The 22,403-nt window shown below is 40.1% G+C and overlaps 1 protein-coding gene across 4 annotated transcripts in view; it reads right to left on the bottom strand.

Moving 5' to 3' along the window:
• LOC125769269 (uncharacterized) overlaps positions 1–22,403 on the bottom strand; it is an 89,766-nt gene that overhangs the window by 22,666 nt on the left and 44,697 nt on the right. For all 4 annotated transcript variants that reach the window (XM_049437920.1, XM_049437922.1, XM_049437921.1 and 1 more), the window contains exons 3-4: positions 3,656–4,097; positions 358–995 (exon numbers count right to left, since the gene is read on the bottom strand). In XM_049437920.1, the coding sequence (XP_049293877.1) occupies positions 358–995; positions 3,656–4,097 (1,080 nt within the window). The remainder of the gene's footprint in view (positions 1–357; positions 996–3,655; positions 4,098–22,403) is intronic.

Genomic DNA, 22,403 nt, shown 5'->3' with positions numbered 1-22,403 from the left:
CTTTCCATTTATACTTAAAGACCTCAAAGCAGTACCTGTTCTTCATAATTATCATACAAACAGTTTGTGAATTACTTTTTTACGAAGGTGCACAATTCAACCACGAAATCTTCAAACAATCGCAAAACTTGTAAAAAAACGCAATCCGAATTTCAAATACCACCCAGGAGAATAAAAAGAACAGAGCTCTAAGTGCTACATGAATCGAGAATTATTTAATTTGTACATAAATAGTATCGCCTTCTAACACCGTTTAAAACACTTATCGAGCGAACGGAGTGCACAAAAAAATCACTCCATTCATACACATCCACCAAAAGCAAACGGACGAAAGGGCCCACCCCAATTTACACTCACCTTTCTGTAATTGTTTCCGTTGCTGTTTTTCGCGCTTCCTCTGCTCGCGGGTCAACTTTGTGCGCTGTGCGTCCGGTTGATCGGCTGACAATCGGGGAATTTGCATGTCACCCACACTACCAAACACCAGGTGACCGTCGGCCACCATCACCGGAGGCGGTGGAAACCCGGAAACCATTGCCGGTCGCCGATCCTCGACAGTATCCTGCGGCGACCCGAAGCTGGTCGATGGAGGCATTGTCGTTTCCTTCCAAACGTCCACCATCTCCACCATGGTGCCATCAACCGTTGCACTGCCTTCGTCCGGCGATGGTTGAATGTGGCTTGTCCGTTTTACGTCACCGCCACCGGTTGAGCTTACGAAATCGTCGACCGTTTTGGCGTTGGAAGAAAGCTTCAAAGACCAACCACCGTCCGCACCGTTCGTTAGTCCCTCGATGATGGCGGTATCCGGTTGACCGTCCTCGTTCACCGGCACACCGACGAGCGTCACCGGAAGCAGCTTGATCTTCTTGTGCTTGTGCATCTTGTGTCCTATTCGTCGGCGGTGCTTTTTACGGCTGCGCTGAGGGCCACTTCTTGCTTCCGATCTGTCGCCGCTATTATCGAGCTTGATTTGACTGCCATGGAAACGGTCGCTGAGTACGGTACACACAGAACCGAGGGGAAGAAAAGGGACAGAGAAAAACAAAATTTAATTCAATGGCTTGCAGAAACAGGCAGATTCGTTAGTACGGTTGAAATTTGAATGCGTATTTAAGTTGGAAGCAGCGATGCGAGAAAATAGAATCATACACACGGCACAGCGCAAACAAAAGCGGCCGGAAAAAGGTGTACGATAGAACCCGGAACAAAGGCCATTTCATCCTATCCAAACAGTTTTCACGTCGCTCTCACCGGCCGAAAGGTGCTTTACAATCAAAGAAACCTTTCATTTGCCTAGGCTCGGCGACGAGGATTCAAAGGTTTTACATGGATTTTCTATTTCAAACGGACGGTGTACTGGTAAGGTGACTGTACGAGCTGTCGGATATACGTTTATTCGCTGTCGGAAGGATGCCTGAAGATGTTGAACAAGTAAAGGGGGATGTTTCGGCATGGGTTGTAGATTATTGAAATTGTTCTTCTCAAATGGCAGCGAAAGTGACCTCCACGCGATATGGCGTATACTGATTCAAGATTCAGATAGAAAGGCGTTTTAGTAACAAAAAAGAAGCTTTTATTAGCATGATTTTTCACACCGAGAAAAACAAATATTGAAATGAATATATAAACAATACTGAAAGTGTTTAACAGTTTAAATGAATGAACATCTTCATGAGAAATCTCACTTGAAATCTATTAAAGTAAAACATTTATAACTTTTTGTACTTTCAATCATCTTACTAATTTTATGTTGAATTGGTGACTACAAAACGTCAATAAAAATTAAAATAAAGATAGGATAATCTAACATGTAATCATGCGTGTCAGTTTGTGCGGTTTCTTTCCCAGAAACCAAGCGCTTAACAGCACGTTTCGCATGTGCTAAAGTTAACCACAAATTGTTGTGTGTACAGTGAAGGGAAGACTTTAGTCGAAAAACCATTCCAAGCTTTTTCCACACACACACGAAGAAGCTTACCACCTAAACCACAATGCCGGTAAATCAGACAACCGCAAACGGTGATGTGAAGTTTATTTCATTTCATTTCGCATCAAATTAAACTCCAAATGAGATCATAAACCCTCACCGTTGCTTAAGATGGTTTCAGCTGGGGGTTTAACCCCTTCATCCCGGATGACATGAAGAAACGTCAAATAGTTTCGCAGAAACTTTCTCACCTGTACCACATTCGTTCGTCTTTGCTCGTTCGGCAAACAGACAAACAGCCATTTTGCCCCAAATGAACATCGTCACCAAAATGGATGATACGGGGCAAAGGATCTTCACCCTGTGATGGGTGTGTGTGTGTGTGTGCGTTTCCGGATCTTTTTAAAGGGGGGTTAACGTACGGATCAAAGAGATTCACTCTAATTGGTTTCGTACGTGATTAAAACTCCCTTTTCCCCATTCCATGCCCACTGCCTGGGTCGGCACGGTTGAAATGAAATCAAGACACGTCAAATCACATCGCATTGGAATTTCTTTCGCGGATTCTGATAAACCCTCGGTTTGAAAAGGGTTTTAACCGTCAACGCACGGCCACGGTACTGAACGCGAACCTCATTTTACGCTTTATTAATAAAACGTGATTATTGGGAAACTTTGCTGTTTGAATGGAGGCGCATGGTCCCGAAAGTAAATGTTGGCACGTTAGCCCACTTCGTTGTTTGAATTATTTAACGGAAGCACACACGATTTAATTGGGATGGGCTTAATGTTTACTTACTTTGCCATGAAGGATAAAGGTGAAGTTCCGCGTTTAATGTAAGACCTTAAGATTATTGCACGAAAATGACTGCGTTTTGAAGAGAACTTTACACCAAAAAATGTCATTTCTGTCGCATTAGTATAAATCGAAAGAAGTTCTTCATCTATAATCTTTCTACTAAAATCGTTTCACACTTCTAGACAATTTATAATCCAATTAACTCTTGGACGTGTTTGCTAGTTTCAATGCCTTTTTTCTCATCGAGTTTAAGAATTTTTTGTGAGCATTTACTCTCATGTAACAAAGATAATTTTACTAATTGTTATCCATAATGCGTAGAAAATAATCTCTACCCCCTTTTGTTTACTTGTTGGTCCACCTTTCAACTGCATCTGACAGCTACTCAGCGTTACTGTTGCAGCGTACATTATGGATACTTTTAATTTAATCTAGCAACAAAAAATAAACACTCAAACCCAGAAAGTACACACACACACATGTTCCGCACGTTTAATCATGCTCGATCGTTTCAAAGGCACCTTGGGGTACAGAATCCTACGTTGTTTCAACCCCAAAAAGCTTGGAGCGATACATCAAATTTTTGAGCATTTTGCGATGAAACGATGAAAGCACCCGTTCTTTGTGTGCTGAAACTGAAAGATTTTAAGCTGCTTATTCCTTTAAATTGGCTGCTCATCGATCATGGTCAAAGTTCAGAGTGCTTTGGCCACTGGGTGCTTAATTTTCCCGCTTGGTACGAGGAATTTCCCCTTAAATCGGGAAACTGAAACCTTTTAAACGCACCATTTTAATGCTACGCGGCAAAGCAGAATGATACTTTTGCCGTGCACTGTAACAGATCGCTTTACGCTTCGAGGACTCTTTCGTCTGTGCGTCGTTTGCCGCCATTTGTGGGTGTTTGTCAGTACAAAAAAGTAACTTACCGATTTAGGTGTTCCAACAGTTCGTTCTCTTCCCTGGCCCGTTCCTCGGTCAGATTGCTAACGAGCAGTACCTCCTCCGCTATCCTCGACTGCGCTGCACCATTCCCGGACCCTTCCCACCGTTCGGCGTCACCCTTAAGCTGATAATTATTTGTAAGAACATTATCGCTAAAAATATCTTCTCGTTTCTGGCGCCCGGCCTGTACGGGGGCAGCACTCATTCGTCCGTCGGTAGGTTCGTGCCGTTGCAGTTTGTCGTGGATTTTATTGTCTACTAATTGTGCTGCTTCAGCTCGCAACCGGTTGCCAGTGGCCGGAGGCGTTACTGCACCATTTGCGTCCCATTCTGCCACCGACGGCGTTGATACTGTCGTGCTGGATGCTGCCTCGGATGATGATGATGATGATGACGATAATTGATGATTATTAGCGGTTGCCGAGTCTGTCGAAGGAGAGGGGCGAGAAAGGAAATGGTGTATAAGTGCAGGTTGGACGGTTGCGTTTAAAGAAGCTTGTACTCTGTTCGTGATGACAGAAACCGACAATGAGTCGTAGCTTGGTGATTCGGGTGTACAAAAGACTGGCAAAAAAATAAAACCGGAAATAAAACGGAATACAACGCCGGAACGAAAACTCAGCGCACAAAACGGACGAAGAATTCTATTTTATGGTAAAAAGCCTCCATACTGCTGCCGGAACGAGTCAACGAAAGAAGAAAAACCAGAGCGAGAGAGAGAGAAAGCTAGAGAGAGTCAGAAAGAGAGAAATTATATCGTACGTTATTAATTTCCCTAACACAGCACCCGGCTTTGATGGTTCTATTTCCTATTTAGCTAGGGGTTATCAGGAAAGACGCACACATAAGCATACGAATACATGTGCGCCAACTAATTATGGGCGATAAAATCGTTGAATGAAATGCGACAGTCTTGTCCTCGAGGCCAAACATCACTTTGTGCAGGAAGTAGTTTGGTTTACCTAAATGAGGTTTGTTGTTTTCCAGTGTTTCATTTTCTTTTCCACCGGTAGAGCAGGTAGTTTGCCGTTCTATAGCAGAGGAACAGGCGACACAGAATATGCTCGCTTGTCACGCAACGTCGCATTGGTGTTTCGCATGCATCGTCGTTGTATTTAATAGCGTGGTGTTGTTCGTTTCACCTGTTTAATGTGATTCGGTCCAATGTGTTACAGTGTGTTGTAATTGATTTTTGCTAAGCATGAAGGTAGTGCTTTGATGTGTAAGCTAAAGTAATTAATTAAGTGTGGTAACGCAGTATCTGCAATGTGTGATGCAATACTTTTTTTTATTAACATTAACTACGTAGTAAAAATTTTGATGATTGTATAAAACATTAACCTACAATAAAAATGGTTTAGTTTTAATTCATAATTTTTTATTACTATTTGTTGAAGTACTGTTCAGCTAATTTATTTTGGTACAAATATCAAACGTTTTTTTATCTTTTTGATCGTGCCGAAATTTTTGTACTGAAAAGAGCCGAAAGCTTTTATTAAAGTATTTTTTATTGCAAACATATTTAATGACTAAACGAATCTAATATCTGTCGTGCTAAATATTCAGTAAAAAGATATTCCTTTGATGGAAAATTATACCAAAGATAAACAAAGTAAACATGCTTCAGCTTTGCATGAATAAATGTAGCTCCTAAGGATAGAAAAAAAACTTCTGCTGTGGTTGATGCGAGTTGAATAAAAGCTTTAGTTGATTGCAAAGAAATAGAATGTCAAATCTATAAGAAAACATTGCAGTCTAACGACAGGCAAAGTGAAATTCATCATAAAACACATAAAAAGATCAAACAGCACGACCACCAGTATGACATTGAGAGTGTGTTGCACATTCTCGTACTTTCACACGATTATGTAAATAATTCCAATACATGTGTGGTGTTCTTCGAACAGCTTTCGTTCACATATCAAACTTTAGCTCATTTTCTCGCAATCGAAACGGTACACAACGTGAACGACTAGGCGCCTCCATTTGTAGCTCATTTTCTCGCAATCGAAACGGTATACAACGTGAACGACTGGGCGCCTCCATTTATTTTATTTGTGGAGTTGATAAAACATGAGTAAAAGGGTAAATAAAACAACAACAAAAAATACTTCAATACAAAACCACGCGTAAAGTAAAAAAGCAATGAAATAATCCGATTCTGCATTCGCATCCGTTATGATTTTGCATGCCATGTTAAACCGGGGTTTGAAAGATCGAGTGAAACGAACCCTTGTATTTGATACAATCATATTGTTTTTATGTACACCCACATACGGTTAGAATAAGTACATAAAAATCAAATTCTTATCATTGAAATCTACCCACACACAAAGCAATAAGTTAGAGAACTTATGCACGAGCTTTAGATGCAGAACATATCTATGCTGCTTAACATAAATACAAACTTCTCTTTTTTTATCCTATAAACCCACTCTTGTACATCCAAATTTAAATCTATTTGAATCCCACCACTGACAGAGAGTAAGGCAGAGAGAGGGAGAGAAAATAACGCCTGCAGTCAATTGCCAATTTTGGTTACCAATTTATGGATAATTCTAAATTATGACGAGATTACGAGACGCATAAATCGACAATCGTTCACAAGCGACGAAAAAGGAAACGTACAGTGAAGACAAAAAAAAACAACCAGAAGAAAAGTACCCACCGGAGGTGAGAGGAAGAAAGCATAAGGTACATAAATCGTGATTTATCCAGCATCAAACCAGCACATGGCAAACGGTACTAAACATAAATCGACAGATGCTGAATCGTGGGATTTCATTCACTTATCCACCACCATTGTGGTTTGAAATAGTCTATTTTAGTAAGGTTCGTTCCTGCGACATGGCGGTACGCGATAACGAAAAATTCAATCGACAGTACAGAGCCGATGGTGGCCATTGATCGTAAAAAGGCGTGTTAATAGTCCCCGCATGACTTACGCACCGTAATGCTACTCGTATTTTGTGTGATCTAAATGTATTAAAATTTGTTCCTCGTTTCGAACAGAATTATGTACTGTCAGGTTAAAAAGGGGGATGTAAATATTAGGTACATTTTTTCTGACATTTTTTCTGTTGCATGGATTTCAATGAAAAGTCTCATATGTTTCCTGTTTCTAGAGCTTAAGCGATTTCTACACCTGCCGTTATGTATTCTCTTGAAAGAACATTAATTTTATTTGAATATTCATTTATTTTTTACATAAGTTTGTATGCTACCAAACTACTCAAATTTGACAAAAAATTCATTTAAAAAGTTTCAAGTAAACTTGAATTTAAAACTATGTAGACAGGTCTCGAAACAATGCATTTTGTAGAATACCATTTTTATATGTTTTAGTCACTTTACATTTCTTCCTCAACTTTATGTCACAAATTAAATTCCGTCCGTATTATATAGAAACAAGACACAGAAATAAAACGATATCGGTCTGCTAACAATAGGAAAACGATGAAGCTTGTTATGTTGTGATTTCTGTTGTGATTCAATGCTAACGATGGATAAACGAGTCACAAAAAAAAATCCCTGCCAAAGGGAAACACACATCATTATGGAATCTTCTTAGCACGCACGAACGAACACTAATAAAAAATTACAAATGAACAGTTTTCCGTCTTGCTGATACCATATCAAACAAATCAATCGAAATGTAACGAAATAATAATGTCAAACAAATGTGTGTGAGCTCGCATGTGCCGAATGAAATGTTGGCGTTGAGGAATATCAGTCGTCGTCCCAGCCACTCAATGGAACTGAATATTTTCAATCATACAGCTCACCTCCCACACCACCTCCGTCGGTTTACAGTATGGAAAAATAATCCAATATGGATGTTCGCTTCGTTCGTTTCGTTTACATCGCAACATTCTTAGAAGTTGCTTTTGCTTTCTTCCTATTTTGTTCATTCTCCACCCCACCAAACACTTTACAAACCGTAGAGTCGACGTTTTTATGTCGCCTTTTGCACCGCAGGAGAAAAGGTTTGCATCTCATTTCGAAAAGTGGTGTAAGCAAGGAACGGACCGATCCGGTTGCGTGTCGCAAAAGCATGTTACTCCGAACGCATCCGTACGTCTGTGTACGTCTGTTCGTCCATCCGTATGCAGCGGGAACACGCGTTTCCTCATCCTTCCACCCTTACCCACGAAGTGAATAAATTTTCCACTTCAATAGACGAATTTTCACCCGTCCGTTTTCCATCGTGGAAGAATTGAAACGGATAGGCTTCGATTTGTCAGACAGACAACGGAATTCAATCCTTTTTTCCCTGCTGGGCGTAAACCATGGGGTGGAACATTGGGGAATTTTCCCGGTGAGGAATAGCGAAAGGGTATAAATACATGGGATGGAAATCGAATAGTTTTCCTTCCCAGTCGGGATACCGCGCGCACATCTTTATTGACTGAATTTGAATGAAAATTCTGTTTCACACATACACATTCAACGCACGCCTACAAACGATCCATGCTAAAAGCCCTACGACCTACGATGAATCGATCGATGCGGTTCTGTGCTGTACTCCATCGTCGGGTTTTTGGTATCGAGCTTCGGCAACCAAAAAGCGGGCGAAAATCATAAGATGCGGTACCATGTTTCATGAAGTAGTACAAATTTTCTTTCCATCTTTACCATCAACAACCCGCAACTGTTTCACGTTTGCAGAAGTGGCGAACAAATAGGAGGGAGTGGCAAAAAAGAGAAAGAAAAAAACAGAGCAGTTTTTGATAGCAGCATTTGGAAACTTTTCCGATAAGTCTGGCGATGGTGGGTTGGGTGCACGTTTGCAGAGGCGCATCAAAACAAAGGAAGTTTTATGATACCAAGCAATCAGCTTCCTTCATTCAACACAGCTGAACAGCTTTATGTGCAACTGTGTGTCGGTGAGTTTGTCGGTAAAAGGAGTATGAAATTTTGTTGCGGCACAATCGGGCATAGCTTTTTCCAAGTTTTAGGGAAAACCCGGAATGCAGCAGCATTTGTTGCTGAAGTTTCCTCTAAGCGGGATTTGCTGAAGTATTTTAATTTAATCCGATCAGTTTAAAGAGTTGCGGGTTTTTTTTTTCTTCTCTCGAGCAAATGGAACCAAAGTTACACTGATTGTATTAAAAATGCTACATGATTAAATTCAATGATTTTTGTAATTTGGTTTGTGTGATTTATTTAACAATTTTTACATGCATGTTTGTACTTTAATTTTTTATATTCCTTACGTTTAAATTCGAATTTTCAATCTAAAAAAATTCAATTTAAAGCATTTTGGCGTTGCTATAAAAACAAACCACACGCTGAAGTCGCCATTTAATTTGTTTTTGTCTGTCGGATACCTTTAACTCAACAAGCACATAATTGGAAAATTGAAACGGCATGCATCTTCTTCTTCTGCGCTTGCTAAGCCCTTAAGGCTAAATCGAGGAGATTTCCCATCCTCCAATGGATGGGAATGTTTGGGGGAAAGATGGAATGTTTGGGCAGATTAAATTTAAGTTCACAATTTGTACGATATCTAGTTGCAAACTTTTTTTTTCTACACAATTCTAAACAAGTGACATCCAGCACCACTAAAGCAAGCAAGTAAATTTGATCAAATTTCATTGCAAAGTTTACAACACACAATACAAATAAATAGTCATTTTTTATCGGATCAAAATGCGAAGGAAAAACTTAATCTCAACACAATGCTTGTCATCTGCATGCTATGTTTAATTTTCAATACCAACGTTTCTTCAAATATTGTTCTTGAACAGACTTCGCCTCGCTTAAATACGCCTTCCAGTGGCATTTGTTTTAAATAAACCAAGCGACCGGCAAGAAAAAGCTAAACATTTCACAAACAGAAAGCGAATTTTAACTTGAAGCTTGCCAACCGAAAAAAAACCAGCACGAAAAAGGACAAGTGAAATAAATTTTAAAAGCGATCTCGAAATAAATCCACTTTTGTGTAAATCTTTTCCCTTTTCGCTTGGACGCTTTCCCCTGCCCTTGGGCCCGTCGGTCGGTGCTATAAAGTGGTTGGAAGGTGGTACAATGCTGCGTTTTCAAGGGACTCAGTTTTCCCCATTTTCGAACGAAATTCGTCGTCTTGCTGTACTTATTGCGCGGTAACCTTGACGTTTAGCTTATCGGTTCAATGTTTTGCTACGCTTCAACGTAACCCTTTGCCCGTAAGCGTACGCTGATGGAAGCATTAAGGTGCCGGAAAAGTAGAATAATGCTGTTGGCAGTTGCCGTACCTCCACTTTGGCAGTCCATCAAGCGGGAGTTCCGCCCCGAAACGAGGGCCAGAGAACAAGCGCAAGGGAGCAAAGACAAATGAAGAGTGGGTAAGAAAAGATCTTCTTACGGCAAATTGCACGCGGTGAATATACTACCCAACCAAAAAGGCAAACGGAACCATTTCGGAATGGGGGTCAAGCAAAGAATGCAGAGTGATATTTTATCCAGCCAGAAGAGGACACTCGTTGTCGAAGGAACGACGAAAACAGCGCAACGGAAAGACACCGTGATCGAGCAGTTTGAGCCATGGATAGCATCATCGCGACGACATAAAGAGAGGTTTGCATCACAAACAGCTGAACAAAACCCGATAAAAGGAAGATCGGACGGATAGAATGTGTAACCAAGGAACGGAGAGTATCCTCAACAATGTTTTGAATGTTGCGTTTTGTTCTTCGCTGAGCGAAATTTGTTCCACTTTTATCCAACAAGCATACCTTGCTGGAAATAATGCTGCTGCTTAGGAAGGTGAAATGACATCACATCGTATGCAAGACAAACTATTCGCGTAACATTAATGATGGCTGTTTAGCGGCGAGATGACGACTCTATGATAAACTTTGTATCTCGGTCGCATGCGAAGTGCATGATTGGCAAGAGATTTCATCCAAATGTAGTTTGTATGATTTTATGAAAAAAATAAACCATTTAACTAGAAAATGATAAACGAACTATGAGAAAAGAGCCCTGCTGTACTGATTAAATGAATACCGAGAAATCATACTGCACTGAACCGAACAATGTTTCATTTATCTTGTTTCAGTCAAAGTCAATTAGGAAAAGTGTTGAATGAAAAAATAAATTTTGTCAGCGAATGACACCTTAAAAGAGTTGTGAACTTTTTAATACAAAAAATTAGGCTGTGTAGTTTGAAGTGAATCATACACCACTTAGAAAAAAATATATACAACAGAATTACACCAGACGGATAATCAATCTTCGGAAATAGTCAAAGATAACAAAAAATGGAAGATGAAATCCTCCGTGCTAGTAGCGCCGCGTTAAATGTTTAATGCGCCTACATCTATGCAATCTTCATGACGAAAAACCTCCAATATTGATGTAAGTAGAATTTTAATAACAATTTTGTTTCTTGACATACATTTTTTACATCAAAAACCGCTCAAAACAAGCTTAAAAGAATCACGTAACAAATTTTTGCCAACGTTAATGGATTATTTCTTCCTTTATTCTTGGTTTTTGACACAAAATAAAAACGAAAACTTTTGAAATTTATGTTTAGAACACCTTCCTGGTTGGAAATAATATTAAACCACATACACACCGGCGTGCTAGAAACCATAATATCCCAAATCAAAACATTCGTTTACTTACACACCACACGTGGACCCAACCAAAATGCCGAAACCGATATGTCGCTTCACCGGCAAGATGATGATCGCCAGCAACATTAAGCGAAGAAATGATTTAATGCGTCTTCTAATTCTATCGTAGCTATGCTTCGGACCGTCTTTTTGTTACACCGATACAATGTTCCACCGTACGACCGGCATTAGAACTCACTCACGCAAGGGACCGCTTTCGGCACGGTACCGCCCCCAAGTTCGGTTCGGGTGAAAGCAGCATGGTATAATCTAATTTTTCGCAATTTGCATACACCATCGCGCTTGTCAAGGATTGCTTTACTTCTACCGATTCTTTGTCCTTTCCTTTTACTGTGCAGCAGTGTCACATACTCGTGCACTTGGGCCGACGGAACGACAAAAAGGATATCTTTTCCCCGCAGCCCGCAGTCACACATACGTTGCAATATGTTGCGAAAATAACATAAGAACGCCCGTGAAGCGTGTACGCGGCAAGCGGCATTGAGAAAAGCAAATGGACGGGATAATGGATGGGCTCTGTCGTCCCCTTTCTTACCCCCGTTGGCCACCTGCCGCCGATATGCTGCATCGTCTGGAAACGGTGGAGACAAACACGAACTAATCTGCATATAAATTTCAATTTCGTATTTATACAGAAAGGCATAATTATGCACGACCGACCGATTCGCCACTTTCCATGCGACGCATACCGACGATGGGTAATGGTGGTTTTGCCCGTCATGGATTTTGTGAAAAGAGTGTATATGTGTGTGTGCGAGTGAGAAAAATGCTCCAACACATGCTGTATGCAGGAAAAGGAAATTGTTGGAATCTTTTCGAGTGGAACTAGAGCGACATTTCCGCTAGGCGACCACAGGTTGAAACTAACGTAGCTATTGTGCCATTGTAATGAAATCCTGCGAAAAGTAATAGTTTTTGTTCCCGACACCATCCGTGACTTTATGTATGTGTGATGAGAAAAAATTCACCTGCTCTTGCAAATGTGCAACCATTAAAATGTTCTTTTATGTTTCTCTATTATTTTCATATGTATGTAGTTCCAAAGCAAAGAATGCGGGTACAATTTTTAGGAATTAAATCAAAAATTAAATTTTTCAAATTGTTGTGCTTGTATAACAAATTAAAATATATTTAATATTTAATTGCTAAAATAGCTAAATTCCAATTATAATTTAAAATAATCAGTTTACAATTTTAATTAAAGGATTAATGAACACAAGCTATTTAAAAAAACTTATTTTTGATTCTTTTCATTCAGAAAAATTGAGATGCAACGATGAAAAAAGTATTCTTTCCCACAAAAAAATACACTTTTGCCGTCTATGTTTTGCCTTTTGTATACATTTTCCCCATTTATCCTTACAAATTCATCGGGGGTCCTTTTTTTGTTGCTTCTCTGTATGTGTAAGGGGGTATTACAGTACGCTCAACGCTTGAACGCTCATGCCCGCTCAGTTCCGCTTTATTTACAAGCATCACACACCGGCGAAGAATTATGGCCGCCCTCGTTGGCCGGGGCCAGTTTAATTCTGCCATAAATAAGATTTTCCGCTGAGAAAAGCAAAAACAAATTTACCAAACACTTGGCCACCGTTTGGAATCGGATGTTAGCCAATCGCCCCGGGGGAAAACAAATTCAACGTTCGAATGGGTTAGTGCGGTGGGAGGATTAGGGGCTGTAAGGTGTTTTCGAACAGAGCCACTCGGTACGTGTGTATGTGTGTGTGTGAGAGAAAGAAAAAGGTAGAAATTTCCAATGGCTGGCAGGGAAAACCTTTCGGTAATCGCAGTCTTGTGCGGTGGACACAGAAAAATGTACGTAAAAGCAAGAGCATAAACCATGATTCTAAAGAATCCGTATCAGCTCGTTCACTTGCTCTATGGCGTTGGTCTTAGAAGATGGAAGCAATAAGAGCATTAGTTTGCGCTGTGTTTATCTTGCGGATGGCTAAATGCCGATGGTGTGCACTTTCGAAAATCCATCGAAGTGTTGTTTGTTTATCAAACTTGAATTAAAAGATTTAATTTTAACATTTTCAGTTTTTTTTCCGAGTCATTTTATCTAAGTTGGTCCAGTTTAGTTGTTGCATGATCATTATTATACGGCAGCTTTTAATATTTAAAAATACAATTTTAAGTAGAAAAAGAAGGAACTCAACCGTTTAAACAGTGAAAAGAACCATTCATGCTTGAAGTGAACGACAACATTCATTGAGAAGATAGAAATGCAAATAACAAACAATCGTTGGTTTGTAGTCAATGCAATCATCTTGCATTGATAGTTAGGGTGAGCAAATTACAATTTAATTGGTGTTACTCCCATCCGGCATACTTCTTACTTCATTCGTCCGACTTCAATCGCAACAGTGTAACATACTGTAGCCGGTCGACAACCAACATATCAAGGCAAAATCTCAACTCACCGGAATACATCATTTTAAGCAAAATTTCCAATTGGTAGGTATACGTAGTACGAAGATTACAGTGTAGTATTATTTATAAGCAAACTTCTCCAACCTCTCTTGCACTCTATCTCTCTCTCTCTCTAAATCTGCAACTCGACAATTTCCCTTTCCATTCATCCAAAGAATGCCATACAAAATATGCAGATGTGTACCATTGCGTTGAGTTTTGTGAAGGATGAAAATTTCCTCGAACAGCAAAATTGTACTTATCACCTCACCTCGTCGTTTTCCGGCTAACCCTGTGTAAAGTGCCCTTCGTTCGGCGGCTTTTACATTGGGAAACTAAGGCCAAGAATGGGACATTTTGCTTGCTTCTAGTGGTTGCTCGGTACGGAAAATATCCCATGCCATGGCCGTTCGGTAGACCACAATCTACAAAATAAACATAAATTAATTTTACGTCCCTTCACGAGGTTTAAGACTTTGCCTTCTACCACCCTTCTCGGTCTTGGCGATTGGAGCTTTAACCACAAGTGGATAGTTTCCAATGATCACCTTTTGTGCTTTTTCTCCATCCGATACAGCAGGCTACAGCACGAGACAAATCTCCGTTCCTTTCCTTTCGGCAAACGTAACGTTATCGAGTTTGGTGTGGGAAATTTAATGCTACGAGCTTTTCCTTTACGGTTGTAGCGCTTTAAACTCACTCGACCCATACTGAGATCATTCAAAAAACCGCCCTTCGTTCGCTTTATATCTCATACTTGTGTTACAAATATATTCATCCCTGCTCTGGTTCGGTGTATCACCAGTGTCATAACACCATTTGGTCATAAACCGAAAGCAGTTATCTGCCAGATTTTCTACGCAACACGTCTCTCCGCTAGGTGGAACTGCCTGGAAACTAGAGTTCGACACAAAATCTACCGTTTGCTGTAGTTCTTCTTGCTGTGTTTCGTTTATTTTCCCAAAAGCCCAAACAAACAAACTGACCCTATTTCCCAGGCAAAACGGAGAACACACATCGTGCTCGAAAGGAAATCTTCGGCACGGGTCAAGTGGTTAAACTTTTGATGCTCGTGCCCGAACCTTGAAAATGGTAATCTCCCAAGGCTTTGGCAGGTTTGTAGCGCAAACGGATAGCCACCGCTTCGAAAAACTGGTTGCTGTGGAAAGCAAAACAAAATCAAACATTCATGCGGTGTCTTTCACGTGGCATCAAACAATATGTGAGAACCATTGAAGGATTTGCTCATTATATGGGTTTTGTCAGGGTTAGTTTTGAATGTTTAATTTAACATGAAGGATGTAGGTAATTTATTTTTAATTCCGAGAATGTTCATTGTGCTATAAATTCATTGTTCATTGTGCTTTAAACTTGTTTAAAAAAATAGTTTTTTCCAGGTGTTGCGCAAATGTTTGCTTTATAATCTTCAACTCGAATAGGGACAAAAAAACGCAAATAAAAATCCAACAATCGCCCTGTTTTTCATTATAAAAATAAACCGATATTCATATCATCGTCGGGCTGCCTGCTGGTTTGTTTTCATTTGCTACCCAACCCCTATCAGTAAGGATGTTTTCATACATTGTCATTACACCACTCGGCGAAAGCCAACCGCAAGCCTTAATAAGCTCTTTTGTTCAAATCAGCTTTATCGCTTGCGTAAATGAGCAGAGCAGCAAAAATGGAGTCACGAGCAGCATGACCATGTGTGTGTGTGTATTCTTCGCATTGCCCTCACACCACATCCGATCCTTCTGGAACCCTTCATCCAAACAAACCTATCCAGTATGGTTCAGCAAAAATTAATAAAAATAATTAATAATCATTCCCGATACAAGCACATGGGGTTTCGGGCCACCAGGCGACTCCATCCGTCCACCAGTGCAGCGCAGGGACAGTAATACAGGGACAATGGCGAAAGGGATAACATTTTCCCACCCGCCACATTTGTATGCCGCCTGTTGGGTTGATTCGATCGGTCAATATTTTTGTTGCGCTCGCCAACAAAACCACCTGCAGCAGCACAGTTTGTACAGATGTTTTTTGACTTTTGTTTATGTAGCTGCGATATTTATTTTTTCTTCTGTTTATATCAGCCCAGTTGTTGGCATGTTTTCCTTCTACGTTTTTGTCCATCTCGTGCATGCATTCAATAGGGGATTATTATTATTTTTATTATTATTTGGAGTATTCCTTTTTTACTGACGGGTACGTTGAATTTATTCCAACGCTGTCATTGCTATCCCCATTTGGCAGTAGAAACTTTAATCCTACCAGAGCTGTTTGTGTTTTTTTAATTATTTTTTTGTTCACCCTGGTTTATATCAGGGGAGTAATTCATATTGCTTGTTATAACCAAACGTAGAGTTCCAAATAGCTGCAGCTGGTGCGAACAATACAGCTTTTTTTTACTAAAGGATCTGTTTAATTGCTGAAGCCATATTCAACACAAGCCTGTGTAAAAGATAACAACTGAAGCGAGAGTTGAAATGAGTTGTAAATGAGATTTATCGACATTCCTTAAATTTCACATCACACAAATGAGCTTAATGTAGTTTTTTTTTCTTTTCTTTACTAATATATTAATTATTTTAAACATTCCCTATTGGCAAAATTACCTCTTGAAAGCTCGCTTCGCTCAACGTTTCTGTACTTTTTTTTGTAGAATTTGTTTAATCGGTGTTAACTTAAACCAGTGTTAAACCAGCAATAAAAAGATTAAATTGTCCTTAAACATTTATACATAATTAATAAATATGTGAAACCCCTCAGTCGTACGTCATCGCTTTCCTGATGTTGAGTCCCCACATCCCCATCCTAACAGTTTTAAATATGTTGATTATTAATTAAATCGTTTGTAAAGCAGCAATAGACCGTACTATAATTATTAGGAGTAATTTTGCATTAATGATTAGAAACAGAAATTAATTGTAATAACTATTTAAGATGACTCCAAATTATTTTCTTTTCATTTGATAGAACTGTCCAATATTGGGCCCAAGCGATGGACACAGTTTTACCAAAAAATACAAAATTTAATAAATAGAAGAAATACATTAAGAATTACGAAGAATTACGAATTTTGCATAACACAATGTATTGTACCTATTCAGTGGAAACTTTTTGCCATTTGCATGAAAATAACTACGATCCGAATTAGGTAGAAGAAAAAGAAATCAATAATTACACACGAAATAGCTTACACAAGCAAACACATCGTCAGCTTACAAATCAGCAGTATTTGCACGATTTCTGCCGGTACGCTCCGACGTTGATTGCGAGTGTAGAAATTAATCGTACCCAAAAATTTACACACCCACCGCCTTCGTTGACGTCAGCCTATCGTTGATTAAAGAGCATATTTTCTTAACCAAGCAGAAAACAGAATGACACGGCTGAAAGTAAGAATGGGGCTACATAATACAGCGCAAAGCGGGAGAGAAAGGGAAAGACGCTTCACTTTCTAATGACACTAACGATCGTCACTGATTCAGCAGATCGTTTCCCTCCCGGAAGGATCCGAACGATATCCTTCGGTTTGGCCTTCTTTTGATGCGTCATGCAACCCGACACGATGCTCGTGTAGCAGCCGCATCCTTTACAACGGCCATCAGCCCCTCGCCGCAACGTCGCACCGATGTGATGGGACTCGTTATCACCTTTTATCTTTGGCAGTGCAAGCACTACATCCCACGCCAGTGGGGTGGGGGCGAAACCGAAGGTAAGAGACAGCAAAAGTAGAATTCTGGAAGCTATACGGTACGGAGTGCCATTCTCGTACCGTACGTCCTACCGATGCGATAGCATCGTTACCATCATCAGGACACTATTTCCGAACCGGATGGGTTCAGGTTTAGCACGGTAAGGCTGTGTGTGTGTTTTTATCGCAATCGAATCTTGAGCCGGTACTGTCTCACACGCAAGCACAAGGGATCGTTCACTAGCAATCGGGCGAACACATCGATTCATAACGACTGTGTATCTGGGCTGAAAAATTAACAGCATTGGTACGGTGTGCGACCAGCATTTAGCCACCGTAATGATGAAACTTCGCGTGCGTTTGAACGTTCCCGTCGTGCTATCGTGTATGCTGGGTGTTGAGCCTGACGTGATCGATACAGAGCAATAGAACGCATCATTTCTTTGATGGCTTTTTGCGAAAGGAAAGTGTATCAGGTCGCACTAAACCCCGTACCGGAGCGCTATTTGTACCAACCAGCAGCTTAACGTTTCTGCCCCCAACCCGGTGGGAAGCTGAAAAATAAGTGGATTGAAAGGGAGAGATACAACGAACATAACAAGTTCCGAGATAAATAAAGAAATTTTGCTCAAATTGGATTGCTGCACAAGGGATGATCTGTACGATGGGTCAAACCAAAACGTTGTACCCGTGCAAACGACGAGACGTCATGAAAATCATGATCGTCAGGACGATGTTCATTCCACCCCCATTTCGCATCCACGAACGGCTGGTGAAACGTGCCGTTCTTTATGATGCTCTTTATGCGAGCATCGTGTTGCAAGGGGATAGCTTTTAAACGATGCACTTTTCACCCTATCGGATGCTGGCAGACACTTAAATTCCTTTACGATATCATTTTGCTACACGCAACGAGCGAGCGTCTAGCGCATAAACATGCAGAAGGGAAAACAGATGTGTTAAAATGAGTAGAAAATTTAATGGTTTTGCTTTGAAAAGAAAAACAGGAAAATAATAAAGAAATTGTAAAAATATTTACAAAACTAGTTTAAAAATAAATTTAAAATATCCTTCTAGAAATATTTATCTAACACATTTGCTACACAATATTGCAGTGCATTTGCTACACTCATACAATGAGCATTTTATTTTGAATGAACGTGTGTGGATGATTGTTATTTGTCGTTTTATACGAGTTTATTGCGTATACGTGACAATATTTTCACTCACGCCAGAAAAATATTGACTTCCCGAAGGTTTCTTTCGCGACGTGCCAGACAAAAATTGCTGCACGTACAGGGTGTTTCGTGTGATTCTTTATTGTACCCCTTACATGGCAAACCATTTGGTATTGATTTTTTTTCTTTTATTTAACAATTTGGAAATTTTGCTATAAAATGCATTTTTTACTAAATTTGCTTCACGTTCGCGTTTGGAAAGAAACCAGCAAAGAAAATGGTGCAAGTCGTATGTATGTTCGAACATGTTGTCAAAAGTTTACATTATTCCTCACAAATCATTCACAACACAATTTTTGATTAATAAAACAATGCAATTATTCCATCTTTGCCCTTTTTTTGCTGTTTGTTGTAAAGCTTTTCCCTTCATTTTCCGGCCCATACTGGCCCAATGTAAGCGGCGTTCATTCACTCGTAACTAACGAGGAAAGCTTGCTTAATGAGGCCAACCATCGTACTGCCACCGGCAAATACCACTGTTAATCACCGGTGGCCATTTCCATAAGTCAACGATAAATTGCCACGCAAAACTCATAAATTTTCACACCCCTTGCCCTCCGGGGACACACAATCCCACATGCATCCTACCATCCGCCACTTCGTGGAAGCACTTCGTGGAATCGAAACGATAAAGAACAAACGCTGCTAGGGCCGTTCATCCGTCATAGACCGTATCCGTGTCGGTGGTGCGTGTCATTGGCAACAGTTAATAACACGCCGATCATTCCGTTGATGCTTGCGACGGACCCACGACAGGCGCAATCGTGCAAATCGTTGAGCCACGATGAAAGAGATGATGATTTGTGAGTGTCGGGTAAGGATTTTTTCTTCTTTTTTGTTTGTTGAGCTTTCTTAACTTCCGCATCACAGTCGAGAATAATAATTTCGTACACGTAAAAGCAAATGCGGCAATGGAAATGAACGAGCGCCTGTACAGAACACAAACACAACCCGAAAAATTACCATTCGTAACGCGCCAGAGTAAACGGCCGGTCAAGTCACTTTCAGGCCGACTGCTTTGCCTTCTTTGGAAGGAAAGAAATGAGTACCGTTTGCGTGCGATTCGTACTGTTTTGCATAGAACTAGATTTACCGACACCGGCCAACAAATTCCAAACCACCCTCTATTATTCCAGTAACTAGCAGGGCGAAAAACTGTGCAAAACTCGTTTTATTTCCCTCTTGTTTTCCTGCAGTGAGACACACTGCATAAAACCCCAAAGCGCACCCAAAGGTTTGGTGCTTCATTGGAATTTCAAATTCGTTGACAACTCCCATCCATGGTGTGCAGCGTTTGCGGTGGGGGAAAAAATGAAAATGAAAACCAACTCTGCATTTGCTTTCATTCACTGTCGGTTGGTGAACGACACAAAACGAATCAGTACCAACGAAAGGGACACGTTGAAATATGCCTAGGCACACGCAGAAACACAAAAAAATTTGTTACAAGCAAAGGAATGTTAGCAAAGCGCAGAAGAAGGAACGGTTTTTTGCAAATGTTTTAGAATGCTTTTCGATGGGCACGCTTTTTTTCTGTTGCACTGTAATTTAGTTCATTGCTTGTCAGTTCCATTTCGAGCCACATGTAGCCGAGACAAATGAAGAGAGAACAGGTAAAATAGTTTCACTGTCGTTAGGGATACCATTTTGTTCAGTTCATATTATTATGTTCAGGCAACATAACTAAATAAAGCATCCTAACACGAATAAATTCAAGGTTTTTGTTGTGTTTTTAAGGAAAAGAATTATTAAACTACGTAAGCCAAAGTAATGAATTTTATGAAACTCCCTTCTCCCTATCGTACCAAAATTATAAAAATGACTTTTGACTGGTTTTGTCATGTTGATTAGTACCTGCTCGATACTTTTGATTTGCCGTTTTCTTAAATGGTTTGTGATAAAAATCAAAGAGGTTTGTTAAAAATTACACATAAATTTTGTTTTATTTTATGTATCTAACATAATTAGTTTGGAAATAAAAATTAACAAAACGTTTGTTTAGATTTTCAAAATTTAAAAAAATATGGCCGTTCCGTGATCAGATCTGCAAGAAAAATACTTAGCTTTCACAAGCGGCCTGTTTCATCAATCGAAATAACAAGAGCGCACCGTGCTAAGATGTAATATTAACTACCATTCGTCAACTTAATGCTTCATATTAGTGATGGATTATACCATTTATTTCATGGGTCGACCCGGTGTCGGGTGCAGCATTGGAATTGGAATCAACTACGACCCGTGGGTGCAGCGGGTTCGGGCCGACCCGTAAATATAAGTAGGTTCGGTAGTTCCAACCCGAACTCGCTGCACCCACGGGATGGAGTCGCCCATCACTACTTCATATAACGAATCCTTTTCCGCACGTTATCACTGATAATAATCAGAGATCTTTTATCTATATCCTTTGGTCGAATGGAGTGAAAAAGGAGAAGGATTACTTCTCGTACCTCATCTCATTCATCCGATTGGTTCGATAACCAACAGTAAAAGATACTGATCCATGATCAATGGTGACATACGAGTGCGCCCCGGTGGTGTATATAATAAACGGCGCCGCTTCCGTACGAATGTACCGGGTTTCAAATCCCATTTGGAGCGACACCTGTAGCAAGGGCTGACTTTGTGGGTACGTGGTAAAAATAGGTCTATTAAGCCAGAAATGGCCGACATGACCTTAAGTGTAGTTCAGCCAACAAGAGAGAGAGAGAGAGAGAGAGAGAGAGAGAGAGAGAGAGAGAGAGAGAGAAAATAGATAACATCCGAAGAAAGAACAACTAAACGACACACTAAAATGGCGGCTAGAGGATAGAAGTGAGTCTGACCTCCTGCGTTGGATTGGATATTCCCTTGGAATCGTTCCTAAAGGTTTTAGCCGAACAAAAAAAACTAGAAAAATGGAAAATTTTCGAAAGGCAAGACACGAACAATATTTTACTTTTAATCCTACTTATTCACACTATCGATTATATATTCCACAGTTAGTTACTTTTAGGTTCCCACAGCGTAAATGAAAATTTATTTTATAGAAGAACATTTTCCATCAATTTAATTTCATTCTTTCTTTTGCTATTATCTTTTGGGGATGAATAAATATTTCGGCTGAGCACCTTTTTTACGGTCGGGATTAAATTTTTTATACTGTACGAGAATTTTATATATATAGATAGAGCCACAACTGGCACTTTTCTATGTACTATTCCATTAAAAGCTACTCGAACGATTCTTTTTCATGAGTTACAATCGCTAGAACCTTATTAAGTATTGCACCATCTACCAGCGCTTACTAGCTGGTGCGAACATAATAAGTGCGAATTAAGTTCATCGTCCATCGTACAAGTCATACCGGCCAGACAGCTTTTCTCCAGCACGTCCCGGAGCTTTATCCCGCGGGTGTCGACGAAGAGGACCGGCGTGCAACGGAACTCGGTGGACACTAAATTTGAGGACACGTTCGCAATTAATTGAAACTCGGCAGCAATTCGGTTCAATTTACGTTGCTAATGAAAATCAACGAACGGAAAACAAGCGACGATTGCACGCTGGCAAACGGGCTGGTGAGGCGGTGCGAGATGGTGAGTTAATTTCGTGTTTCGTTGGTTTTTCTCCTTCTCATTACATCACGAGAATTTTCAATCGGTTTGGGTTGTACGGATTCACAAATGAAATTATTTTTTTCTTCTTTATTTTAAGTCACCGCTTTTCATTCACCATAACACCCGGGATGGCAATTGTATTGCACTGATTTAAGCTGTTACCA

The sequence above is a fragment of the Anopheles funestus genome, chromosome 3RL (assembly GCF_943734845.2).
Source record: "Anopheles funestus chromosome 3RL, idAnoFuneDA-416_04, whole genome shotgun sequence".
Classification (NCBI taxonomy): domain Eukaryota; kingdom Metazoa; phylum Arthropoda; class Insecta; order Diptera; family Culicidae; genus Anopheles; species Anopheles funestus.
Note: the sequence above shows the minus strand (reverse complement) of the source record. Positions and strands in the feature narration are given on the sequence as shown.